This window comes from Rhodamnia argentea, chromosome 9 (genome assembly GCF_020921035.1).
Source record: "Rhodamnia argentea isolate NSW1041297 chromosome 9, ASM2092103v1, whole genome shotgun sequence".
In the NCBI taxonomy this organism is placed as follows: domain Eukaryota; kingdom Viridiplantae; phylum Streptophyta; class Magnoliopsida; order Myrtales; family Myrtaceae; genus Rhodamnia; species Rhodamnia argentea.
The window spans coordinates 27,092,154-27,116,076 of NC_063158.1; the positions used below are offsets into that span (position 1 = coordinate 27,092,154).

Sequence of the window (23,923 nt, forward strand, 5' to 3'; positions counted from 1 at the left end):
TGTAATACTATGAACTCATTGGCTTGATAAAAAACCACAGACAAAACATATGCAGATCCCTATCAAACAAGGCATTTCATTGTACAGTTTCCTAACCACACCACTTTCAAAAATTACGGTGGATTGTGCATGACCTGAAGGGTATTCTACATAAGCTGCGAAATCGCTTTCATCCACTTCTACCAGTAGCACAGTGACTCGAGCAACAGGTGAAAAACAGAGGAAACAAATGCTAAATGCAACCAAATTCTGTCACTCTTTTCCCTGAAAATTGCGATCCTTTCACAGAAACACGCAGAGGATTCATGATCCAGCTAATTCAGCAACAGATACAATCTGAGAGAGACAAACTAAAACCAGAGATCATATCATGACTCTCTGGACATCATAGACAACACAAACAGATTTTGTTTACCTCCATGCCAGGTGAAAACAAAAAGCAAAGAAAGAAGAGGCTCTCACAATCACAAGGTCTCAGAACAAATGCTCTGCAGGAAAGAAGAGGTTTTCATCCATACTATATAGGGATGTAGGAGTGTTTGAACTCTCGATAAAATATAAAGTCAACGCCATCACCAACAAAGAAAATTAAGGCAAAAACGAAGGGGTTGAAGCTTCAAAACTGATGCGGAGCGCCCCTTGAGCTGATCAGTTCTTCACGGAAATTACGGTCGACAACAACGCCCCACCTAAAAGCTGTGCCCATACTATTATTAAAAACCCATTTCTTGAGAAAAACTGGTGAAGGCACCCAATAAAAGTCAGAGGCTTGACTCTTGAAAAGCTCTGTACTTCACAAACAGCTTCCCTGTAAGCTTCCCAGGAAACAACGAGATTGAGAAAAAAAATGCAAACCCTATTGGCAGACAATCATCAGATGTTCTACTAGTTGACCAAAAGATTGACGGGAAGCAGGCAAAAAGAGAAATTTCGAAAACTAAATTCAATCCATAAATCAGAACATGGTGAGCCTTGATTGCATAAAACGATGAGGGGGAGTGAAAATCGAAAAATCCAACCTCAGTTCTCCAAGCATGCAGAGATCACCTCCCTCCCGCAGGTTGTTCCTCAGAGCTGCTGTTTCAAAATGAGGAAGACGAATTCAAAGCAGAGCCTTCTCTCTCACTAGACAAGGCCAATGGAGTTCATTAGCGGTTTAATTTTTTTTTTACTTTGTTTAAGATTGTACACTACAAGTTTGCTTTGCTTCCTTCTGCAACTCTCTCACCCTTAATTATACGCAACAATCTTGACGTTAATCATATAAGAACATGATTTTTTTTTTCAACCTAACAAAATCCCTTCTCAGTCGCCGAAAAAAAAGCGGAAAAACAAGACCAGTTCCGTATCTTTCGATTCGCTTATGATATCTCGCCACATGGAAAATGTCATTCTTTGGGGTGGGTAATAGTGGACTTTTCCTTCATTTTTAATCGGGTCGTCGCTATGACGATGGAGGCAGGACGTCACCGTACTCATCATTTATTATCTTTGACAAACATGCTGCAAGAGAACTATCAAGGGAAGAAGAAAATCCTAGTCAAGAGGTTGCCGGAGTCTATGACAGTATGCCTGATTCCAAGATGCAACCGGGCAAGAAAGACAGGTCACGAGATCAATAATTTGGACAACATTCTCCTAGAATTAATCGCTTATATCGCTTACAAAAATACGTGTAAAAAAGAAATATTTTCATTGTTCATGAAAATATTTAGATAGAAATTGTTGGCAATAATTAACAAATTTTTATTGGCTAATTAGGTCAAACGATGCAAGTAAATATTTTGAGGAAAATATTTTCTAGATTATTTATTTTTCGCGAAATAAATGAAATTTTAAAGTTTCAAAAGATAGGATTGCTAAGAACAATCAAAGGTGCATTCTGTATGCCAAAGAAAAGGCAAAAACTACTGAATAGCCGGATAGTATATTTACGCACTACGTACACACTATGCTGAGGGTCATTCATGCTCTATTGATATGCATAGTAGCATAGATAATGACTCTACCTATACTAAAATCGGTTGATGACATAACATTCACAAGCAAAAACTTCAAGCAGCAGAGTTGTGTATTGTGCATGGCCATACGTAATTTTCATGCCAATCTATATGGTGTAGTCATTGGAAAATTTGAAAATTTACCATCGTTGGTAGATTTCGGATTTCGATTAATTTGCACATGACGATCATTACGATACTTGAATGGTCGACATGCTAGAGCATGTCATGTAGATTGCCGCCAAGAATTGTGGCCATTGTCGCTGTCAGAGAGAGTTACATAAATTCGCTGCAAGGTTTGAAGTTTTAAATTGATGTTTGAACCTGAAAGATGTTATTGCAGATGTAGATCATCTCTTCCATTCCACATATATCAAGTATCGTCAAGCAAATCTCTTCTTAGCTTGCGGATTGTAGGGAGATGCTGTGTTTTTCTTTTGTGGAATCAAGTGCAAATTGAGCAGAAAAGAGCATGTAAACATAAAAGGCCAAAGCTATTAAGGCGGCGATTTTCGTGGATCTGATGATGGAGCTGGTGTGTCAACAGGCTAGTTTCATATTATCCTCATTAACAACACCCAAAAGAAGATTGACCCTTTAGTATTTTCCTTTTAGAAAACGATGCTAATAATCCATAAATTTTGGCGCAGCGTGATTTTGAACTTTTGATATGTTCAATACAATCTTTTAACTATTTCTAAATATTCAATCTAGTCCATCAACTTTCAATTTGTTCAATTTAGTTCATCAACTTTTCATAACAAACTCAAATCAACCCTCTACTACTATTCACAAGTTTTACACTTTATTGTTCATATGTGTGAATATATTTTCATCTCAACCTATTTCATAGATGAAAACAATTATGTATTCTTTTTACTACTTTATTACCTTTTTTTTTTAATCTTTATTAATATTGCAATAGTTCCATTTAAGCATATTTTAGCTTATGAACATAAAAGAAAAAGTAAAACCTTATTGAGAGTTATATTGAGCTAATATTCCTGCTATTTACAGGATCTAGTTGTTTTTATATGTGCTAGGGTATCTCATCTTTGATTGGAAGATACCATATGATATAGCCACGAACAAGGGGAGACAAAACACGACTATCACCGAGGAGTAACAAAAAGACCTTAGGAAAATTCCTGCGGCCGGGTTGGATTGCGGGTAATTGATCGCAAGGGAAAAAAATGTAGGCAAGGCTGAGAAATGATATAGCGAAGTGAACCATCAAAGTGTCGGGAATTAGTGAAAGAGCGGTGACCTAGATTGTGCCGATGGAGGCTTAAAAAAGTGGTGCTGTTGAGGACGGTGAACCCGAATAGCTCCCAACTGTTCAGGATCATGTTTCCGGCTTAATGAGGCCTCCCAATGGCAATGCTGCCGGAATTATTGGCGGTAACTACAGTTGAATTTGCCGGGAGATTTGCAGAGGAGTCCCGCCAATATTCTCTCGGAGGATCGAGGGTGGCTTGGTAAGTGGCGATCGTGATTAAGTGACCCCTTTCCAAGTCCTTCTTTAAGATTTAGTTAACTACTTTAGGTTCTTATTTGAGAAAATATACATTTTGGGTTCTCTTTTGAGAAAGCAATTCCTCTTTGGCTCCTTGTTTGAAATTTACCTTAAAACAGATGAAGTACAACAATATAGGGGCATCCCTAGCATTACAAAAGGAGCTAATAATTCGAAAAGATGGAGATAGGAAGCCTTCATATAGTAGCCAATACAACATTCGTTTGGGAAGGTACGAATTTTTGATAGAGGAAACTCAATCTCTTACATTTTTACGCATTTTAGCATCATGGCTATTTAAAGAATCAATTGATAGATCGATCTTGAAGTTTGGTGGGGATCTTTTCTTAAAGCAAGCAATTGATTGATTTTAGAGATATGGTTCCAAATTCCAAGAGGATTTTAAAACATATGCTTTATCAAATAACCCGACATTCTCAAATCAAAAACTGGAGGCTGAGTTTTTTTTTTCCAATGATGTGAGAACGATGTGGGGGCACCTCAAGTTTGGATTTACATCTTTCATTTTGATGAAGATAGGATTTTGAATCTCGATATTTTTTATTTTATAAAATTTAGGGCATTCATTTGGTATAGAACATTTGAATTTTCTGTTTCTATTGTTTTAACATTTTAAATGCGTTAAGATATCTTGTCTTTGATTGGGTGATATAATAAGATCCAGTAGTTCTTTTACGTTTATCTAGGATTGCAACTGTGCTTAGTTGTTGTGTTTTGTCAGATCACTCAGTTTGCGTCTTTTGCAGAAATACAAGAAATCGAGAGATTCCACTCTTCGCGTTTTGGTGCGTACGCACTTCTGGCGTCCGTCTTTGCGAGTTACCGCTCAGTGCTTTTCGTTTTCACAAGCTGGATTAGGAAAAAGGCTATTCGGAAAGCATCGAATTCAAGCATGATTACGGGCCTTCGGTGACCAAGGAATTAATACAGCAGTCCATTACATGCAACTAAAAATAAACTAGCGTGACAAGAATTATGAAAATAAGTAATGCTTGCCAAGTATGTTGAATCTTTCGGTCGTCGAAAGTTGCGACGCCTCCCCTTGTGGCATCAATTCGACGCCGAACTCTTGTGTACGCTACCCTCCAGAGCACGGGGACACCAAACACGGCGATCAAACAGAACACAGCAAGTACAAGTAGGTAAATTGCTACCACCTCACGGTCTTGCGGAGTTTGGACAATAAGAGAAACAGAGTAAGCAAGGCAGAGCAGGGGTATAGGGATGTGAAACAGAGGGTTGGCCTCTACAGTAAAAGTGGTAGCCCAGATTGTGGCGATGGAGGCGAAAAAGGCCAGGCTATTGAGCATTGCGTACTCATAGAGTCCCGAACGTCTCCGGATACTATCTCTGGCTCCATGTGTTTTTCCGGTAGCCACGCTGCTGGAATTGGCGGTAACAACGGTGGAATTTGCTGTGGGATTTGAAGAGGAATCCTGCAAGTATCCTCCTGGAGGAGTGAGAGCAGCTTGGTAAGTGGCAGCCGCGATTAAGGAAGACACTAAGAGGATTATGTTGCGAGCGGATTCATCTGGGATTCTGAAAAAATTTGCGCACTTCTCAAAGGAAGTTAGTTCCTTGCTAAAAAACTGTGATAGAGAGAGGGTAGGAGTAATTGCCCGACGTCCTAGACAGCGTGACCTATTCGCTAGATCTTGGTCGCCGCTAGGATTCTCTTGGAAGATGTCCAGAGCCGTCCTACCCCGGAAGTTCTTCGCTTTTACAGCCGTGTACCCAATCAACAGCTTCATGATCTGGGAAAAAAATCGCAAAGGAAAAGAAATTAAAGTACACGGTTCCCGTCAATTTCAATCACTGCTTTGTCACAAGCTTTACTATCGTACACAAAATGAGCTCATGGCCATATGTCTATTGGAGTTCGATGATGCTAGTGTAGTGATGCAACGGCCGCTGTACAATGGGAATAAGTTTATTTAACCTTACTTATTAAATACAATCATTCCACCCAATGTAATGAAATCCCGAGTCCATTTTAAAAAGTGAGATTTAGTCCTTTTATTAGAAATGGTCGAGGTGATACCTAGTAAGTGATCATGCGAGTAGTAAATAACATAGACCAATCCACTGAAGTGATGACCGAAATGACCAAAACTTTTTATAAAAATTTTAGGACTTAATCACTTCAACTAAAATGTTTAGGATTTAATTACATTTTGTACCTTAGGTCTTTTGCTATGAAGAGAAAGACTACCTAAGACAGGTGTGTGTATATATACATATATCCTCTACGCATAGTGTTCAACTGATCCGGGAGCAATTCTCCCTTCCACAACGTGATTATTTTATGGTTTTTGTCGGATTGTCCTTTGTTAGCATCCGTTTGACTAGCTTATATCTCGTACGATATGTTCGGATGGACTGATATCGAAAGAAGGAAAGAGATTTTGCTAATCAAAAGGAAAAATGAAAGAAAAGAAAAGAATCAATTAAGTTATTGTTGTGTTCTGTAGAAGTGATGGTGATGTAAAGAGTCGAAAACTGAGTTGGTAGGAGTTCCGAGGGAAACAATTTTGATCATAACTTTTTTTCTCAACTTAGAACAGGGTGGATCTCTCTATAACATTCCTTTTCTTTCCTTCCTTTTTCTCTGTATCCTCCAACCAAAACATTGTTCCTAGATAAGATTATGCTTGAATTGAAGGATTCCAAAACAAAAGCACGAATAACCATGAAATCGATGAAGTATACCTCGGGCTGCTTTTCGGATGCAGCAATATGTAAGACGGTGTCACCATGTTGGTCTTTCCAGTCCAAGATTCGCGTCAGATGGACTCGCTTAAGCCATCCAAACAAAACCTTGAATGCTTCACTGTTGCCCGTCCCGACGGCGACGTGAACCGCAGTCTCGCATTGGTTCGTCAAGTCTTCAATGGACAATTTGCAAGCAGATAGAAACTCGGCCAGGAGTTCCAAGAGCTCCACGTTGTCCCACCCATTGTCGCCTCTTTCCCCGGCTACAAAATGCAAAGGGGTGATCCCGCCTCTTCCTCGGACTCGAACCAATTCAGGGTCGAGGGTCATGAGTGTCCTCACGGTGCGATAATGCTTCTTTTGCAAAGCCAAGTGCATGGGGCTGTAACCCCCTCGATTCAGCTTTCGAGCGAACGGCGGCTTCAAGGTGGCTATCTCCATGGCCACTTTAGTTTTCCCCTGCTCCGCGGCAACGTGCAGTGGAGTATTTGGGAAGGGGCTCTGGGATCCATGATCTAGGATGTTTTCGTCCTGCTCAATTGAGCTGTAGAGCTCATTGACACTATCGGCTGCTATTGCTTCTTGAAGGCTCATTGTTTGAGAAGGGAAATGTAGGAGAAGAGGGGCCTTGGCTCGTTGATGATGGATGGAAGCAGGAGTGGCGGACATGCGAAGTCATAAATGGGGCCAAAGTCAACGCAGTCATTGTTCATGGTTCAATCGGTCGGGGATTTTTCTCTTTAGAGAACTTACATGCGAAGTTCCGAAATTAATTGTGGTCTGAATTTTCCCTTTTTTTTTTAATTAATTGTTGGGTGCCATTTCTCAGCCACTACTTTGCGAGTTGTGGGGAGTGCTGAGTAGCAGCGGAGGGTGTCCCACCCACCCGGCTCGCAAAGATGGTATCTGCTCAAAACTGTTGGAACCAAAACAATAATTGTGACTTTGGAAATTTAAAAGAAGGAAACAAAAACAAATCGGAGAGAGAAATTCTTCATTGGAATGCAAAATACTCGTACTACGTTCTACAACTCGAAGCTCACATGGAGTTCTATGGCTTGATTACAGTGCTGAACAATCGCCCATATCTTCTTACAATCATAAAGCAACCAAAAATCCACACAATTAATGCTCTTGAACCATCCGTAGCCTTCACACAATAGAAGTCCAAAAAAGGCCAAAACACTATCCAAGCCATCAGAAAACATGCGTATCTTCCCATGAAAAATTCAATGGCTTTTGGGGACCTTTTTGTTCATGCATTAGTTCATTCAGCATCCTATGAAGCCATATCGCCTAATAAGCCGTTGAAGCTAACGTCATGTAGTTTGCTTGGGCTGTCGAGAGTGCAACAACTTGCTGTTTTTTTGAAGACCAATAAATCACTCCTGATCCAAGGAAAAAAGCATATCAAAAAGTACTCTTCCGATTCTCGGTACCAATCACTGTCTGTGTACTCCGATAAACTGAAATTTCAGTACAAGAATATAAAATTTCGTGGTCACAAGTTCCAACTGCATACCGTAAAATTCTTTTTATTGCATGCAAATGTGATTGATAGGATTTTTCCATAAACCTGCTAATAATTCTCACTCCATAGGCAATATCTGGCCTAGTAGAAGCCAAGTATTTGAAACTCCCAATAATGCTTTTGAAATAAATGGGATTTATCAGTTCACATGTGCCTTCATTTTGTAGCATCAACCATTCTACTACGGGAGTATGAATTGGTTTAAGCGATTCCATTTTCAACCGCTTCAAAATATCATTTGCATATTTTTGATGTGAAATAAATAAGCCATCACGTGCTTACTTCACTTCAAGGTCAAGAAAATAGGACATCAATACTAAATCTCTGATCTCGAACTGGCTAGTCATAGCCTCCTTGAATTCAGCAAACATTTTTTCATCACTTCCTGTAAATGTCAAGTTATCAACATAAATGCACACAATTAAGATGTCACCGTTAGTGCTTGACTTGATATACAATATATGCTCATACAAGCACTTTTGAAAATCCCGAGTCTATTTCAAAAAGTGCGATTTAGTTATTTCCCTTGAAATAATTTACATGATAGCTAGGAATTGCTCATGCAAGTAGTAACATAGGCAAATCCACTGAAGTGATGACCGAAATGACCTTAATTTTTTTTATAAAAAGTTTTATGACTTAATCACGTCAACTAAAAGGTTTAGGATTTAATTAAATTTTGTATTTATGGTCTTTTGCTACGAAGAGAAAGACTACCTTAGACAGGTGTATATATAATCCTGTATGCATATTATTCAACTGATTAGGGAGCAATTCTCCCTTCCACAAAGTAATTATTTTATGGTTTTTGTCGGATTGTCCTCTGTTAGCATCCATTTGACTAGCTTCTATCTCGTACAATATGTTCGGAATCAATAGGAAAAATGAAAGAATAGAAAAGAATAAACTAAGTTATTGTTGTGTTCTGTGGAAGTGATTGTGATGTAAAGAGTCGAAAGGAAATTATTTATCCTAAATCATCCAACTTAGAAAGTTTTAGAGCTCACTAAGAACTGAGTTTTATAGGATCCACCTAGAACAGGTGATCTCTCTATAACACTCTTTTTCTTTCCTTACTTTTTCTCTATATCCTCCAACCAAAACATTGCTCCCGGATAAGATTGTGTTGAATGGAAGGATCCAAAAACAAAAGCACAAATATCCATGAAACCGATGAACTATACCTCGGGCTGCTTTTCGGATGCAGCAATAATGTCTTCGGTGACCAAGGAATTAATGCAGCAGTCTATTACATGCAACTAATATGAAGAGTCTGTTTCTTGCAAACCTTTACTTACAAAAGCTAGCACGACAAGAGTTGTGACAATAAGTAATGCTTACCAAGTACGTTGAATCCTTCGATCGTCGAAAGTTGATACGCATCCCCTTGTGGCATCGATTCGTCGCCGAGCTCTTGCATGCGCTACCCTCCAGAGCACGGGGACACAAAACACGGCGATCAAACAGAACACAACAAGTACAAATACGTAAATTGCTACCGCCTCACAGTCTTGCGGAATTTGGATGAAGAGCAAAGAAGTGTAAGCAAGGCAGAGAAGGGGTATAGGGATGTGAAACAGAGGGTTGACCTCTACAGCAAAAGTGGTAGCCCAGATTGTGGCGATCGAGGCAAAAAAGGCCATCCTATTGTGCATCGCGTACGCATAGAATCCCTTACCTCTCAGGATAATATCTCCGGCTTCATGTGTTTTTCCGGTAGCAATGCTGCTGGAATTGGCGGTAACGACAGTGGAATTGGCTGTGGGATTTGAAGAGGAATCCTGCCAGTATCCTCCTGGAGGAGTGAGAGTAGCTTGGTAAGTGGTAGCCGCGATTAAGGTAGACACTACGAGGATTACGTCGAGAGCGGATTCATCTGGGATTCTGAAAAAATTTGCGCACTTCTCAAAGGAAGTTAGTTCCTTGCTAAAAAACTGTGATAGAGAGAGGGTAGGAGTAATTGCCCGACGTCCTAGACGGCGTGACCTATTCGCTAGATCTTGGTTGCCGCTAGGATTCTCTTGGAAGATGTCCAGAGCCGTCCTACCCCGGAAGTTCTTCGCTTTTACAGCCGTGTACCCAATCAACAGCTTGATGATCTGGAAAAAAAAATTGCAAAGGAAAAGAAATTAAAGTACACGGTTCCCTTCAATTTCAATCGCTGCTTTGTCACAACCTTTACTATCGTCCACAAAATGAGCTCATGGCCATATGTCTATTGGAGTTTGATGATGCTAGTGTGGTGATGCAACGGCCGATGTACAAAGGGAATAAGTTTATTTAACCTTACTTATTAAATACAATCATTCCACCCAATGTAATGAAATCCCGAGTCTATTTTAACAAGTGCGATTTAGTCCTTTTACTAGAAATGGTCGAGGTGATACCTAGTAAGTGACCATGCGAGTAGTAAATAACATAGGCGAATCCACTAAAGTGATGACCGAAATGATCATAACTTTTTATAAAAATTTTAGGACTTAATCACTTCAACTAAAAGGTTTAGGATTTGATTATATTTTGTACCTTAGGTCTTTTGCTATGAAGAGAAAGACTACCTAAGACAGGTGTGTATATATATATCCTCTATGCATAGTGTTCAACTGATCCGGGAACAATTCTCCCTTCCACAAGGTGATTATTTTATGATTTTTGTCGGATTGTCCTTTGTCAGCATTCGTTTGACTTGCTTATATCTCGTATAATATGTTCGGATGGACTGATATTGAAAGAAGTAAAAAGATTTTGCTAATCAAAAGGAAAAATGAAAGAATAGAAAAGAATCAATTAAGTTATTGTTGTGTTCTGTAGAAGTGATTGTGATGTAAAGAGTCGAAAACTGAGTTTGCAGGAGTTCTGAGGGAAACAATTTTGACTTTTTTTTCAACTTAGAACAGGGTGCATCTCCCTATAACATTCCTTTTGTTTCCTTCCTTTTTCTCTATATCCTCCAACCAAAACATTGTTCCTGGATAATATTATGCTTGAATTGAAGGATCCCAAAACAAAAGCGCGGATAACCATGACACCTATGAACTATACCTCGGGCTGCTTTTCGGATGCAGCAATATGTAAGACGGTGTTACCATGTTGGTCTTTCCAGTCCAAGATTCACGTCGGATGGACTCACTTAAGCCATCCAAACAAAACCTTGAATGCTTTGCTGTTGCCCGTCCTGACGGCGACGTGAACCGCAGTTTCACATTGGTTCGTCAAGTCTTCGATGGGCGATTTGCAAGCAGATAGGAATTCGGCCAGGAGTTCCAGGGCGGCGCACGAGCAGGTCGGTAGGAGGGTGGTGCACGGTGACGACAACTAACGACGAATGGCGAACGATGACGAGGAAGCTTGAAGTGGCCGACGACAATGGAGATAGGGAAAAGAGATGGCCAAGTGGGGAAGGAGGGGAAATGGCCGGCCAAATGGGGAAGAAAAGAAGAGAAGGAAGAAGAAAAGGTGGGGTCCAAGTCATTAATTGCATTAATGGCTTTTGTCACATTGTCATAAATGCTAAGGGTAAAAATGTAATTTTACACGCAAGGTAGGTTAGTCTTTTTGCAAAGGGCAGTAAGGTAATTTCTCACCATAGGTAAAATTGTAATTTCGCAAAGGAATGGAATGGCCATTTCAAAGCTAAAGGAAAAAACAGTAAATTTACCATTTAATGGCAAAACGGTAAATTCATTTCTAAAGTTCGGCCGGGACTACGCTCGAGCGCGAATGGTCTCGATACTTTAGTTCGATGGTTCGACTGTCCGGACTTGATTTTCTTTGACGGATGCCTTAAGGTTACCCAATACCCTTCTTAGTTCAATAAATCAACATCAAACGATTGTCCCTTAATTCTCGAAAATCCAATATTATCAACCGGACTGAAATTTGTGGTTAAAATCCATCGAATTCATTTATCTTACAAATGTTGAATTTTCGGGATGTCGCATATAAACTCCTAGCATTCGTCTTTGCGAGTTGCGACTCGGAAAGCTTTTCGTTTTCAGTGCTTCATTTTGTAAAGATGGAATTAAGAAAAAGGCTATTCGAAAGTTTCGAATTCAAGCATGATTATAAGGTCTTTGGTGACCAAGGAATTAATGTAGCAGTCCATTACATGCAACTAATATGAAGAGTCAGTTTCTTGAAAACCTTAAATTCGAAAAGTTAGCACGACAAGAATTGTGACAATAAGTAATGCTTGCCAAGTACGTTGAATCCTTCGATCGTCGAAAGTTGCGACGCATCCCCTTGTGGCATCGATTCGTCGTCGAGCTCTTGCGTACTTTGTCCTCCAGAAGACGGGGACGACAAACACGGCGATCAAACAGAACCCAAAAAGTCCAAGTAGGTAAAAGCCTGCCACCTCACAGTCTTGCGGAATTTGGATACCAAGAGAGCAATAGTAAGCGAGGCAGAGAAGGGGTATAGGGATGTGAAGCAAAGGGTTGGCCTCTACAGTAAAAGTGGTAGCCCAGATTGTGGTGATGGAGGCGAAGAAGGCCATGCTATTGTGGATCGTGTACACAGTGAATCCCCAACCTCTCAGGATAATATCTCCGGCTAGATGTGTTTTTCCGGAATCAATGCTGCTGGAATTGGTGATAACGACAGTGGAGTTGGTGGTGGCATTTGAAGAGGAATCCTGCCAGTATCCTCCTGGAGGAGTGAGAGCGGCTTGGTAAGTGGCAGCCGCGATTAAGGTAGACACTACAAGGATTATGTTGCGAGCGGATTCATCTGGAATTCTGAAAAAATTTGCGCACTTCTCAAAGGAAGTTAGTTCCTCGCCAAAAAACTGTGATAGAGAGAGGGTAGGAGTAATTGCCCGACGTCCTAGACAGCGTGACCAATTCGCTAGATCTTGATCGCCGCTAGGATTCTCTTGGAAGATGTCCAGAGCCGTCTTACCTTGGAAGTTCTTCGCTTTTACAGCCGTGTACCCAATCAACAGCTTGATGATCTGGAAAAAAAATTGCAAAGGAAAAGAAATTAAAGCACAAGGTTGTCGCGACCCTCCTCCTGGAATTTCCTCATTTCCCGGGGGTGGAATAGGGCTAACGAGCCGATCCCTCCTTTTTATAGGCATATATATATATGGGGGATCGCGAGTCTCTCCCAAGACCCATTACTCGAATCGCGATGTCGGGTAAAATTTTTCAAATATCGAAATTGACCTTGTGTGGTCGAGTGGCATGTGCGAGATGTACATGCAATTTGGAGTCGCCACCGATCGATTTATTGGAAGGTACGATCGGAAAACCTTACCGAGCGGTCGGGAGAAACCGTTCGGTTCCGCGAAAACCGGAGATTTTGGGTCCGGGGATTTGGTTACGCCAAGTTTCATATTTGACGCCCTTTCGGTTACCGATGTTGATTGTTTTTTTCTAACCTAAGATTTCGTGCGGATGCGATATCGGATGAGGTAGGTCCTAAAAGAAATCTGAGTATTCATGCAGATGGGAATTTTCTATCCTAATCAATCACAATCAGAGGAATTAATACGCAATCAAAATCATTACAATCGATCAAATCAATCAATCAAAGTTCAATATGTCTAAAATGGCCCTATCGGCCCACACAAAAATCAATTTTGGGTATCGGGGTGATTTGGTAAAAATTTGGGGCGGAAGGCCCGGAAGGGTAGAATGGTCATTTTTTGGGAGTTCGGGACCCAAAAATCACAAAATTAGGGTCGGGCCGAGTTGAATGTGGCCATTTCCTATTTTTTTGTGATTTTATGGAATTTTTCTAATTTTTTCTATTTTTTGAATTTTCATTTATTTTCTAAAAATATTTGGAATTTTCCGGATCGAAATTAATCAACCCTCGAAGTCTCAAAAATTTTCGATCCAGACTTTATGAGTCCCGAATCGATCTACAAATTTTTAGAAATTTTTTTATGAAAATCTGGGAATTTTTATGAATTTTCTAAGTATTTTTACAATTTTTTTTGGATTTTTGGAAATTTTCTTTTTATTTTTTTATTATTTTTTATTAAAGAACCGGACCGGGTCAACCCGGTCAACGGCCGGTCAATCCGGTCCGACCGCCCGTAAACTTACTCTACACCTATACGACACCGTATACGTATTTATCTATTTATTTTTGATTTTCTAAAACTAATTTCTAATATTCAGAAATCTAAGAAATAAATGGACGGCTGAGATCAATCCTGGAATCGATCTCGGCCGTCAACTCACAATTAAACAAAACGACGCCGCTTCGGACTAACGAACGGACGGCCACGATCTAACCTAGATTGAATCTGAGCCGCTCGTTCCCTACACGCTCTAAACGACGCCGAATCGGTTAAATGGACGGACGGCCACGATCTAACCTAGATCTAATCTGAGCCGTTCGTCTCTCCCTTAGACAAAACGACGTCGCACGCCTTAATACCTTGAACGGCTGCGATCAATCCTAGATGCAATCCTGGCCGTCCACTCCCTATCTACTCTAAACGACGTCGCCAAGACTCTAACAAACGGCACCGTTTTTGATTTATTGAATTATTTACCTAATATATCTAATATCCGAAAATACAAAAAGCAAGATCCGACGGCCACGCATCAAACTCATATAATAATCCTGGCCGTCGGATCGAGTCCGAGTCGGCTCGCTCGCGCCAACGGCCGAGCTGACTCGGACGTGAGCTGGTCCAACCAGAGGACGCCACGTCGGCTCATTGACCTGTTTGACTCGACACGTCGCCTTGTCGTCTTCAACCTCACGACGACGCGACGAACGGCCGAGGTTTCCCGGCGAGATCCAACGGTGAAACCTCGGCCGATCAACCTCAAACCAACGCTAATTTACTCGCTTTCACATCCAGATTAACATACTCTAAGATCAAGCAATTTCAACGGCTAAAACGTGAGAATCGAGCTAATCACAATTACGGCAACACGGACTTCAATCAAGCAACACAGAGCATAACAATGGAATTCAAGCTTTAAACACGTTAATATAGAGTTAAGGACACTTACCTCGGGCTCCGATCGAGCCCGGAGTTGCTAGATACGCCTGGCCGAAGTCCGACCGGGACGAGGTTGGTTGGAGGTTTGATTCGACTCGATCGGGCAAAATCAATGCGAAAGAACAATGCGATTGTGGTTAGTGAGGTTCAGAAGGTAAAAGGCACACATCAATTTCACGGATTATACTCGAGAGCGAGTGATGCCATAGTTGCACAGTAACAAAGCTTGAAGTCGAACTCACCGTTTTTGGACGTTGCGAGTCAATCCGGGCGGCGCGATTACTTCCTTGATCTTCAGGTGAGCTTCGGGAAGTGGTTTCTCGCCTCGAGTTGGTCCGAATCGGCCGGACGAGTGACTCACAGTCGGAGCTCCGGCGAAGCCAACTCAACACTCGCGAGAGCTTCTCTCTCTTAATCTCTCTCTTTCTCTCTCTATTCTGTTGCCTAGGCGAGCAAATGAACCTCTCCCTCTAGTCTGGAATCTTCCTTGGCTTTTATACTCGATTTTCAAAGTTTGGCGCGCACGGTGAAGGCTTCGCCGACTCACTTCGCACGTGCCCACGCGTGCGAAGTGAGTTGAACGGTGACGGAACGGGACAGTGTTCCGTCCAAGTCCGTTTGACACTCCGGCGTACGCGAATTGAGCTTCAATTTGGGCGTTTTGCAAAATGTTGACTTTCCGCCGGCGCTGAACCTTTGACCGGAGATTCAGCCGTGCTTCGGCGATGATTGGCTCTGCCACCGGCGTCAATCGACGCTCTTCGACCTGGACAACCAAAGCCCTCTATCAATTGAACGAACTAGAGTCGAATTGGCTCTCAATTTGGTGATCAAAATCCACTTCCAAATCTGCAAAATGGCGCGGCCGAGAGGTTGAAGAAGGCAGCTTTCGGGACCGGTTCGAACGGTGGAATTTTTACAATTTTCAAAATTAAACGAAATTGAGTGGGAATTTTTGCAATTAAACCACAAAATTGGACTTAGGGGCCTAGATATTATCTGGAAATGCAATTTTGCCCAAAATTTCCCATCGATTTATATGAAATCCCCAAATTTTTCTAAATCGGCAAATTGGGGAAAAACTCAATTGGACGTCTAATTGATAAAATTGGACTATGAGACCTATGCCAATAGATTCAGAATGTGTTAAAACCCTAGGGGTGATCCAATTGTGTATAGAAAATTGCTCAATTGAAATTAATTTCAAAAATTGCAAAGTTGAGGGACTTAATTGCAAATAATTTGGGGATTTTGCCTAATTTGTGCAATTCGCGCAATTTAGGGTGCAATTGATCAAATTGAAGTTCAAAGGGACCACAATTGAATGTCTAGACTTAAAATGTGCAAAAATTACAAATAAAAAGACTCAATTGGTATTTTTTGTGCAAATTCAACCTTAGGCATTGTGAAGAAACACCTAAAATTGAACTCAATTTTCAATTTTTCTTGAGATCAATATAGAAAGGGAATTAAAAGAGAAATATTGGACATTTTTCTGTATTTTTGTGACCTCGAAAAGTATTTTTTATGATTTTTCAAGTATTTTCTTATTTTCCTAAAATATTAAAAAAAATGCGAAAAATATGAAAAATTATTTTTTGTTCCAAATTGGTTCCTTAAGCTTGGCCAAGGCTTCCAATGTTGATTTTTTTAATTTTTTGATTTTTTGTGAATTTTTTAATGAATTTTGGAAAATAAAACTAAAGGAAAACTCGACTAAAAATTCGGGTGTCAATACCGCCCCTCTTTGAAAGTAATCTCGGTTAGAGGTTGCTTTCAAAGACAAGGTGACACCTGGATCCTTAATCGACTCTGTTGGGGAAAAATCTAAAGAAAATAAGTCTTTGACATTCGATTGCTTTACCTTCGCAGTTTAAGCTCTGACTCCGTGGGGAATTATTTCAGTTCATGCTCATTTTATGTGAAAGAGAAATGAGAAGAGAGAGACTTACCCGTAGCTCACCTGTCTATGGTTTGAGATTTGTCGATCCGAGGTTGAAAGATTCAGTGTATGGAATTACTCGTGGACGGTTTGGCGCGATTTTGCAATGGTCGGCGTCCGTCCGGTGTCGAGTGGTGATTTGAAGATTTGGAAGGAAGGTTCACCCTTGTAACAAAGGGGTTTCACCTATTTAAAATGGGTTTGACTATCCACTAGGGATTCATCATTTAAAAAGGGGGGCGGATCGGCTTTCGTCTCTCCAGCTACTCACCGTCTGAAAGGGAGGTTCACCCTTGTAACAAAGGGGTTTCACCTATTTAAAATGGGTTTGACTATCCACTAGGGATTCATCATTTAAAAAGGGGGCAGATCGGCTTTCGTCTCTCCAACTACTCACCGTCTCGAAAGGGGAGGTTCACCCTTGTAACAAAGGGGTTTCACCTATTTAAAAAGATTGGCTATCCTCCATGCGGGGACTCACCATCTAAAAAGCGGATCGGCTTTCGTCTCTCCAGTCTACTAACCGTCCGAGGGGGAGGTTCACCCTTGTAACAAAGGGGTTTCACCTATTTAAAAGAGATTGGCTATCCTCCATGCGGGGATTCACCATCTAAAAAGCGGATCGGCTTTCGTCTCTCCAGCTACTAACCGTCCGAAAGGGGGAGGTTCACCCTTGTAACAAAGGGGTTTCACCTATTTAAAAAAGATTGGCTATCCTCCATGCGGGGACTCACCATCTAAAAAGCAGATCGGTTTTCGTCTCTCCAGCTACTAACCGTCCGAGAGGGTGCCATCTGAGGACCTAGGTTGACTAGTGTACCTACAGAGCTCAAACCCTATTTCAAATTTTCAAATAAGCGGATCGGTTTTCGTCTCTCCAAAGCTACTAACCGTCCGAGAGGGTGCCATCTCGAGGACCTAGGTTGACTAGTGTACCTACAGAGCTCAAACCCTATTTCAAATTTTCAAATAAGCAGATCGGTTTTCGTCTCTCCAAGCTACTAACCGTCCGAGAGGGTGCCATCCGAGGACCTAGGTTGACTAGTGTACCTACGGAGCTCAAACCCTATTTCAAATTTTCAAATAAGCAGATCGGTTTTCGTCTCTCCAGCTACTAACCGTCCGAGAGGGTGCCATCTCGAGGACCTAGGTTGACTAGTGTACCTACGGAGCTCAAACCCTATTTCAAATTTTCAAATAAGCAGAGGATCCGAGGACCCGGGGATGCCAAAAGACCCGCAGAAAATCCAAGTTAATCAAATCTTTAAAATGCAACTTTTCCGAGGATTTGGGGTCACCAGGGAACCCGCAGAAAGTTCAATCAAACATCATTAGTATGACAACTTTAAGTTCTTGGAAAAAAAAATCAAGAATTCTAGACAAATTTTCAAAGTGTATTTGTGAGGGAAATGTCTCCAATCACAATTTCAAATCTCCATTGGGATGGATTTTGAATGACACATCCCGAGTGTTCTTCAAAAAGGTTGTTTTAAAAAATTTTCAAAAGGATTTTCCTTCATCCAAGAGGGCTTCTCACCGTTTTGGAAAGGCTTTTTCTTAAAATTCAAATCTGCTCACAGAAACCTAACCTCGAGGTTTCGGGATCATTCGAGATTCATACAATCCGACTAATCGAGAAGGCATTTTAAAAGGGACCGTAATTCAGGCCGGGTCAAAGGCTTTTCAAAGGATATTCATTTTGAAGTTTAGAAATGAATTTTGATCAACAATAGTTTCTTCGGGTCTACAAGTCAAGAACCCTGAAGTCATGATAAGACAGGATTGTACTTACCCCTTTAAGCGGTAGCTTCCCGTATGATTTCTTGCATCGACTGAAACACCTCTTAGATCGGAAAAGTTTTGGTGACAGGTTGTATTTTGGTTTAAGGTGGGCTCTTTAAGAACGGCCATATTTTCAAAAGAGGGTGAACTTTGGTGATCACCTTGACATTTCTCCAGCTTTCATTTGCCTTTTGCGTAAAATTCACAATCATTCTTTTTCCAATTGATTTTGAGGATTTTCCTCTTTTCATCTTAATGATTTTTCTTTAGGATTTGCCCCTTTTCGGGATGCTCTTTTCATGGGCTTTGGCCTTGCTTTTACCAGGCACTTTGCTTTTTCTAGCCCTTTCATTCTTCATCATTTTCGCACTGACCGGCTCTTTTGAGACCAAGTATCAAAATTCTTCCGATCATGCTTTTTGATTCATTGTTGGTAATTCCTTTGCTTTGCCCCAGGTGTGGGGGGTGATCACCAACAAGGGTTTAGAAATGAATATTCAAAGGCTCAAATTGGCTTTTCAAAGGGTAAGTGTTTGGGATATAGAAATGAAATGCTTTTCTTCACTTTGAGGTGTTCCAAGTCTTTGCCGTAAATCACCTGAAGCTAATCACTAAAAGATTGATGCAGGTCAGGACAATAAAGTCTTACCCGACCTTTTCTCCAAGGAATCATCCAATGAACCTCCAAATATGCCCCATTGTGGGGTGGTTCTTGACAGGGTTATATTCATAAAATTCTCCCTTTCGGCTCGTAGTGGTTATCAAGGGATACAAATGTGTATGGATAATTTTGAAATGGAAATGCCTTTCATCATTTAAATCCATGTAATCACCGCGAATGATCCCTACGTCCCAAAATTAAGCTCTTTCGCTCTATCACTCTCACTCATCACTCAAGTGTGTCGTGGACGTGTTTAAGGACAAAGTTTGCCTCTTTTCATTTGAAGGATCATTCTTTTGAAAAGCTTTCAAAGCATGCCCTTTTATAGAAACTCGGGCGTTTGTCATCAAAATTCATCGTTTGCCAAATGTTCTCATCAAAGATAATATTCAAAAGATGTTTCGTAATTTGTAAGGAATATTTCTTTGAAAGGGCCTTGTGGCTCTATAATTCCAAGTTTTTTTAATTTCAAGCACGACGGCGTATGAAAATTCTTTTGTAAAGAAAGAGAACCTCAAACCTCGTCTTCTTCAAATATTGGCTTCGTCCCCGTAAAAACAAAAGGAAACAATCAGCTCAAGGTATTCAAAATTTTAAGTTCAAGCGATTTCTTCTCGTCTCCTTCGGACGTTGACTCCTGTCTCCCGTAAAAACAAAAGGAAACAATCAGTCCAAGATATTCAAATTTTCAAATCCCGAAGTGATTTCTTCTTGTCTCCTTCGGATGTTGACTCCTGTCTCCTCTTTCGGGTATCGACTCCGTTTCCCGTAAAGAACAAAGGAAACAATTAGTCCAAGATATTCAAAATCCGTGATCCAAAGTAACGTATAACTTCCCTGTTTTGACCGGTTGCTCGCAAAGTTCTTCATGATTCCCGGTCCACCTACAAAATACAAACGTATGCAAATGCATGTATGCAGATGTCATGCAAATGCAAAATTTTCATGTGACTCATATCTCGCTCATCAACCGCTCCGAAGCTCAATTTATTTCAAGGAAAATATCTCTTCACGGCATCCGAATTCACCTGGACTTGCCAATTCTTCTCCATCCATGTTTACAAGTATAAGAGCTCCCCCGGATAAGACCTTCGAATCACATAGGGGCCTTCATAATTTGGCATGAATTTGCCTCCCGGGTGTTGTGCGTTTGGGAGCATTTTCTTCACAACTAGCATCCCCCGCTTCAAAACTTCTAGGTTTAACCTTCTTGTTAAAAGCTCGGCCACTTTCTTCCGATAACTTTGACCATGACAGATAGCCCTTAATCGCTCCGTCAATCAAATTCAATTGTTCGTGTCTCCGTCGACTCCATTCATCTTCTCGTGAGCCCTACTTGAGACAGAATCTTTAAAGAGGGGATTTCCACCTCTACCGGTAGGACTGCTTCCATACCGTATACCAAAGAGTAAGGAGTTGCCCCGGTTGAAGTACGAATTGAAGTTCGGTAGGCCATGAGAGCATATGGCAATCTTTCGTGCCAATCTCGATATTTCTCAGCAGTTTTGGCCAATATCTTCTTGATGTTCTTGTTTGCCGCTTCCACAGCTCCATTCATTTGCGGGCGGTAAGGCGAAGAATTAAGGTGTCGTACCTTAAATTGTTCCAATAGTTGATCGACAACCTTGTTGTTCAAATTTGAGCCATTGTCTCGTAATGATGGCTCTTGGCACTCCATATCTTGAGATGATATCTCGCTTGATAAACTTAGCCACACTATTCGCAGTGACATTGGCATATGAGCTGGCTTCAATCCATTTAGTGAAGTAGTCAATAGCCACCAAAATAAAGCGATGTCCGTTTGAGGCCTTTGGGTTGATAGGGCCAATCATATCAATTCCCCACATGCAGAATGGCCATGGCTCTGACATTTGATGTAGCTCGGTTGGCGGCGCATTTATCCCGTCGCCGTATACCCGGCATTGATGACAGGATCTAACATGCTGGTTGCAATCCGACTCGATAGTCAACCAAGAATACCCGAGTCTCATAATCTTCTTGGCGAGGAGGTGGCCATTCATATGCGGTCCACATTCCCCTTCATGAATCTCTTTCATAATGAGATTTGCTTCTTTGGAATTCACGCACCTCAGCAGGATCGAGTCAAAGGATCTCTTGTATAGGATCCGTCCGCCGAGGAAAAATTTAGATGCCATCTTGCTTATGTACTTTTTATCTTCTCGGTTGACTCTGCTCAAGGGAATTCGCCCTTCAAGTAGGTAATTCTTGATGTCATGATACCACGGTTCCTCATCGGTTCTTCTTCAATGACCATGCAAGATGCGGGTTGCTCAAGGATGTCAATCCTTAACGGTTCTATCTCAAGACCATTTTGCACTTGTAACATGGCTGATAATGTGGCCAAAGCATCAGCAAAATGGTTCTCGAGTTCTCGCGGATATTCGAAAGTAATCTCCTCAAAGTGTTGGATCGCCTCTTCGAGGTATTTATGATAAGGAATAAGCTTGGGATCCTTTGTCTTCCACTCCCTTGAGTTTGTAAAATGATTAGCATGGAATCTCCATATACCAGTAGCTTCTTCACCTTTAATGAGATGGCCAATTGTAATCCTAGTATGCAAGCTTCATATTCGAAATGTTGTTGGTACAGGGAATACCAACTTGGCTGAAACTGGATAATGTTGATCTTCGGGGATATCAAAATCGCCCCAAGCACTCGATCCAATGAGGTTCACCGCGCCGTCGAAGTACATTGTCCATTTGTCTTCGAGATATATTCGAGGATTTGACCTCCCTTGTTTTGCTCAAAACCTCCTTAGGAGGGTTCTCGCCTAGCATATCAGCAATCGCTCTTCCCTTGACAGATTTTTGGGGAGAGGTTTTGATATCGAACTCGAAAGCAAGTATTTGCCATTTAGCCATCTTTCCCAACAATGTTGGCTTCTCCAAAAGGTATTTGATGGGATCATTTTCGATGACCAGCTCTATATGATAATGCAAGTGTATATCGCCTCAATCTGTGGAGGACCCAAACCAATGCTACGCAAGTCCTTTCCCACGTTGGGTATTTGACTTCGATGTTGTAAACTTTTTGCTCAAATAATATATGGCCCGCTCTTTACGATCCTTGGGGTTAGTTTGGGCAAGTAAAGCTCCCAAGGACTCATCATTAACAATCGATATAGAGTTAAAGGAACGTCGTGGATAGGAGGTACCAATATCGGAGGTTGTACCGGATATTCCTTGATCTTCTCAAATGCTTGTTGGCATTCCGCATCCCATTTCACCTTTGTACCTTTCTTTAGCAACTTGAAGAAGGGTTTTGCCGTTTTCGATAGTTGGGATATGAATCGATATATAATTCAATCTTCCCAAGAAACCCCCTTACTTCTTTAACATGAATAGGAGTTCCTATTTCCCATATGGCTTTAATCTTGGAAGGGTCAATTTCAATACCACGGCTGCTCACCACAAACCCTAGCAGCCTTTCCGGATCTTGCGCCAAATACGCATTTCGCAGGATTCAACTTGAGCTTATACTTTCTCAATCGATCAAATAACTTCTTCAAAGCACTTTAACATGGTCTTCTCCGGGCTTGGACTTGGCAATCATATCATCCACATAGACCTCGATCTCCTTATGTATCATATCATGAAAAAGGGTCACCATAGCCCTCTCGATATGTTGCACCTGCATTTTTCAACCCAAATGGCATCACCTTGTAACAAAAAGTTCCCCATTGTGTAGTGAATGAGGTCTTGATCTTATCTTTTTCCTTCAAAGATGATCCGATTATATCCCGAGAATCCATCCATAAAGGAGAACAATTCAAAACCCGCAAGACTTGCCGACGAGCACATCAATGTGCGGTAGGGGAAAATCATCCTTGGGACTAGCTTTGTTCAAGTCCCGATAATCCACGCATATTCTAATTCTCCCATCCTTCTTCTTAATCGGTACGATATTGGCGACCCAATCAGCATATGGGACAGCCTCGATAAATCCAACTTTAAGGAGCTTCATCACCTCTTCCTTGATTTTATCCGCCGCCTCGAGATTCATTCTTCCTCGGGTGATTGATTTATCGGTGTGCAAGAAGGATCTGTGGGCAAAGCATGCTCCACAATCTCACGATCTAGACCCGGCATGTCAAGATACGACCGGGCGAAGATATCTTGATATTCCTTGAGTAACACCGTCATTCTTAAAATATCCGCCGCCGACAGTGTCCTCCTATTTTCACTTCCTTGACGCAATGAATCTCCCAAATTAATGATGATAGGTTCTTCGAAATAGGAGGCTTAGATTCTTCGAAACAATCCCATTCTTTCTTGATATCGCTCACATCAACCTCGTCTATATCAACTTCGCATGCATAGTCATCGAGCTGATATGAGTCACATATTAACCTGTTATGTATGGGTGGGATGACATGCCCGAAATGCACCATGAAAGGTTAGTATTCAAAGATGATAAAATTGAAGGGTGCATGATTCCTATCATGAAAACATTTTTCAAATTTCAATTTTCTTAGATAAGGAAAGGAGAACTAGTCCACGATCTTCCGGACATCCCGGTTCTCAAAAGCCGTTTAAAATCCTAGATCATATGGCGGATCGTGCCTCAAGTTTCATGGTAGAATCAATTGTCATCATCGGACCAATCCGTTGCTCCACATGTCTCGTAATCAAATTTGAAATGTTTTTCATTAATAAATGCAACTAAGAACAATACAAGATCGCACTTCCGGATCACAAAGCATGTGACCCAAAGGGTGCTAAAACATCAAAAAGCTTTAAAGCAAGTGCAGTAATCAAAATGCATTAA

General features: G+C 41.1%; 2 protein-coding genes across 2 annotated transcripts in view; both read right to left on the reverse strand.

Annotated features, from left to right (window-relative positions):
• Positions 1–4,484: 4,484 nt before the first annotated feature.
• On the reverse strand, positions 4,485–6,843 carry LOC125316507 (ankyrin repeat-containing protein BDA1-like). The gene is made up of 2 exons (XM_048284864.1): positions 6,247–6,843; positions 4,485–5,291 (listed from the first exon to the last, which is right to left on the reverse strand). Exons 1-2 carry the CDS (start codon positions 6,841–6,843, stop codon positions 4,485–4,487), a joined length of 1,404 nt encoding a protein of 467 aa, XP_048140821.1.
• Positions 6,844–8,058: 1,215 nt separating this feature from the next.
• The window catches only part of LOC115732960 (ankyrin repeat-containing protein BDA1-like), a 28,652-nt gene continuing 12,787 nt past the window's right edge, over positions 8,059–23,923 (reverse strand). Inside the window, exons 2-5 of the mRNA XM_048284865.1 lie at positions 12,138–12,734; positions 9,767–9,879; positions 9,459–9,664; positions 8,059–8,165 (exon numbers count right to left, since the gene is read on the reverse strand). Coding sequence (XP_048140822.1) covers positions 8,059–8,165; positions 9,459–9,664; positions 9,767–9,879; positions 12,138–12,734 — 1,023 coding nt within the window. The remainder of the gene's footprint in view (positions 8,166–9,458; positions 9,665–9,766; positions 9,880–12,137; positions 12,735–23,923) is intronic.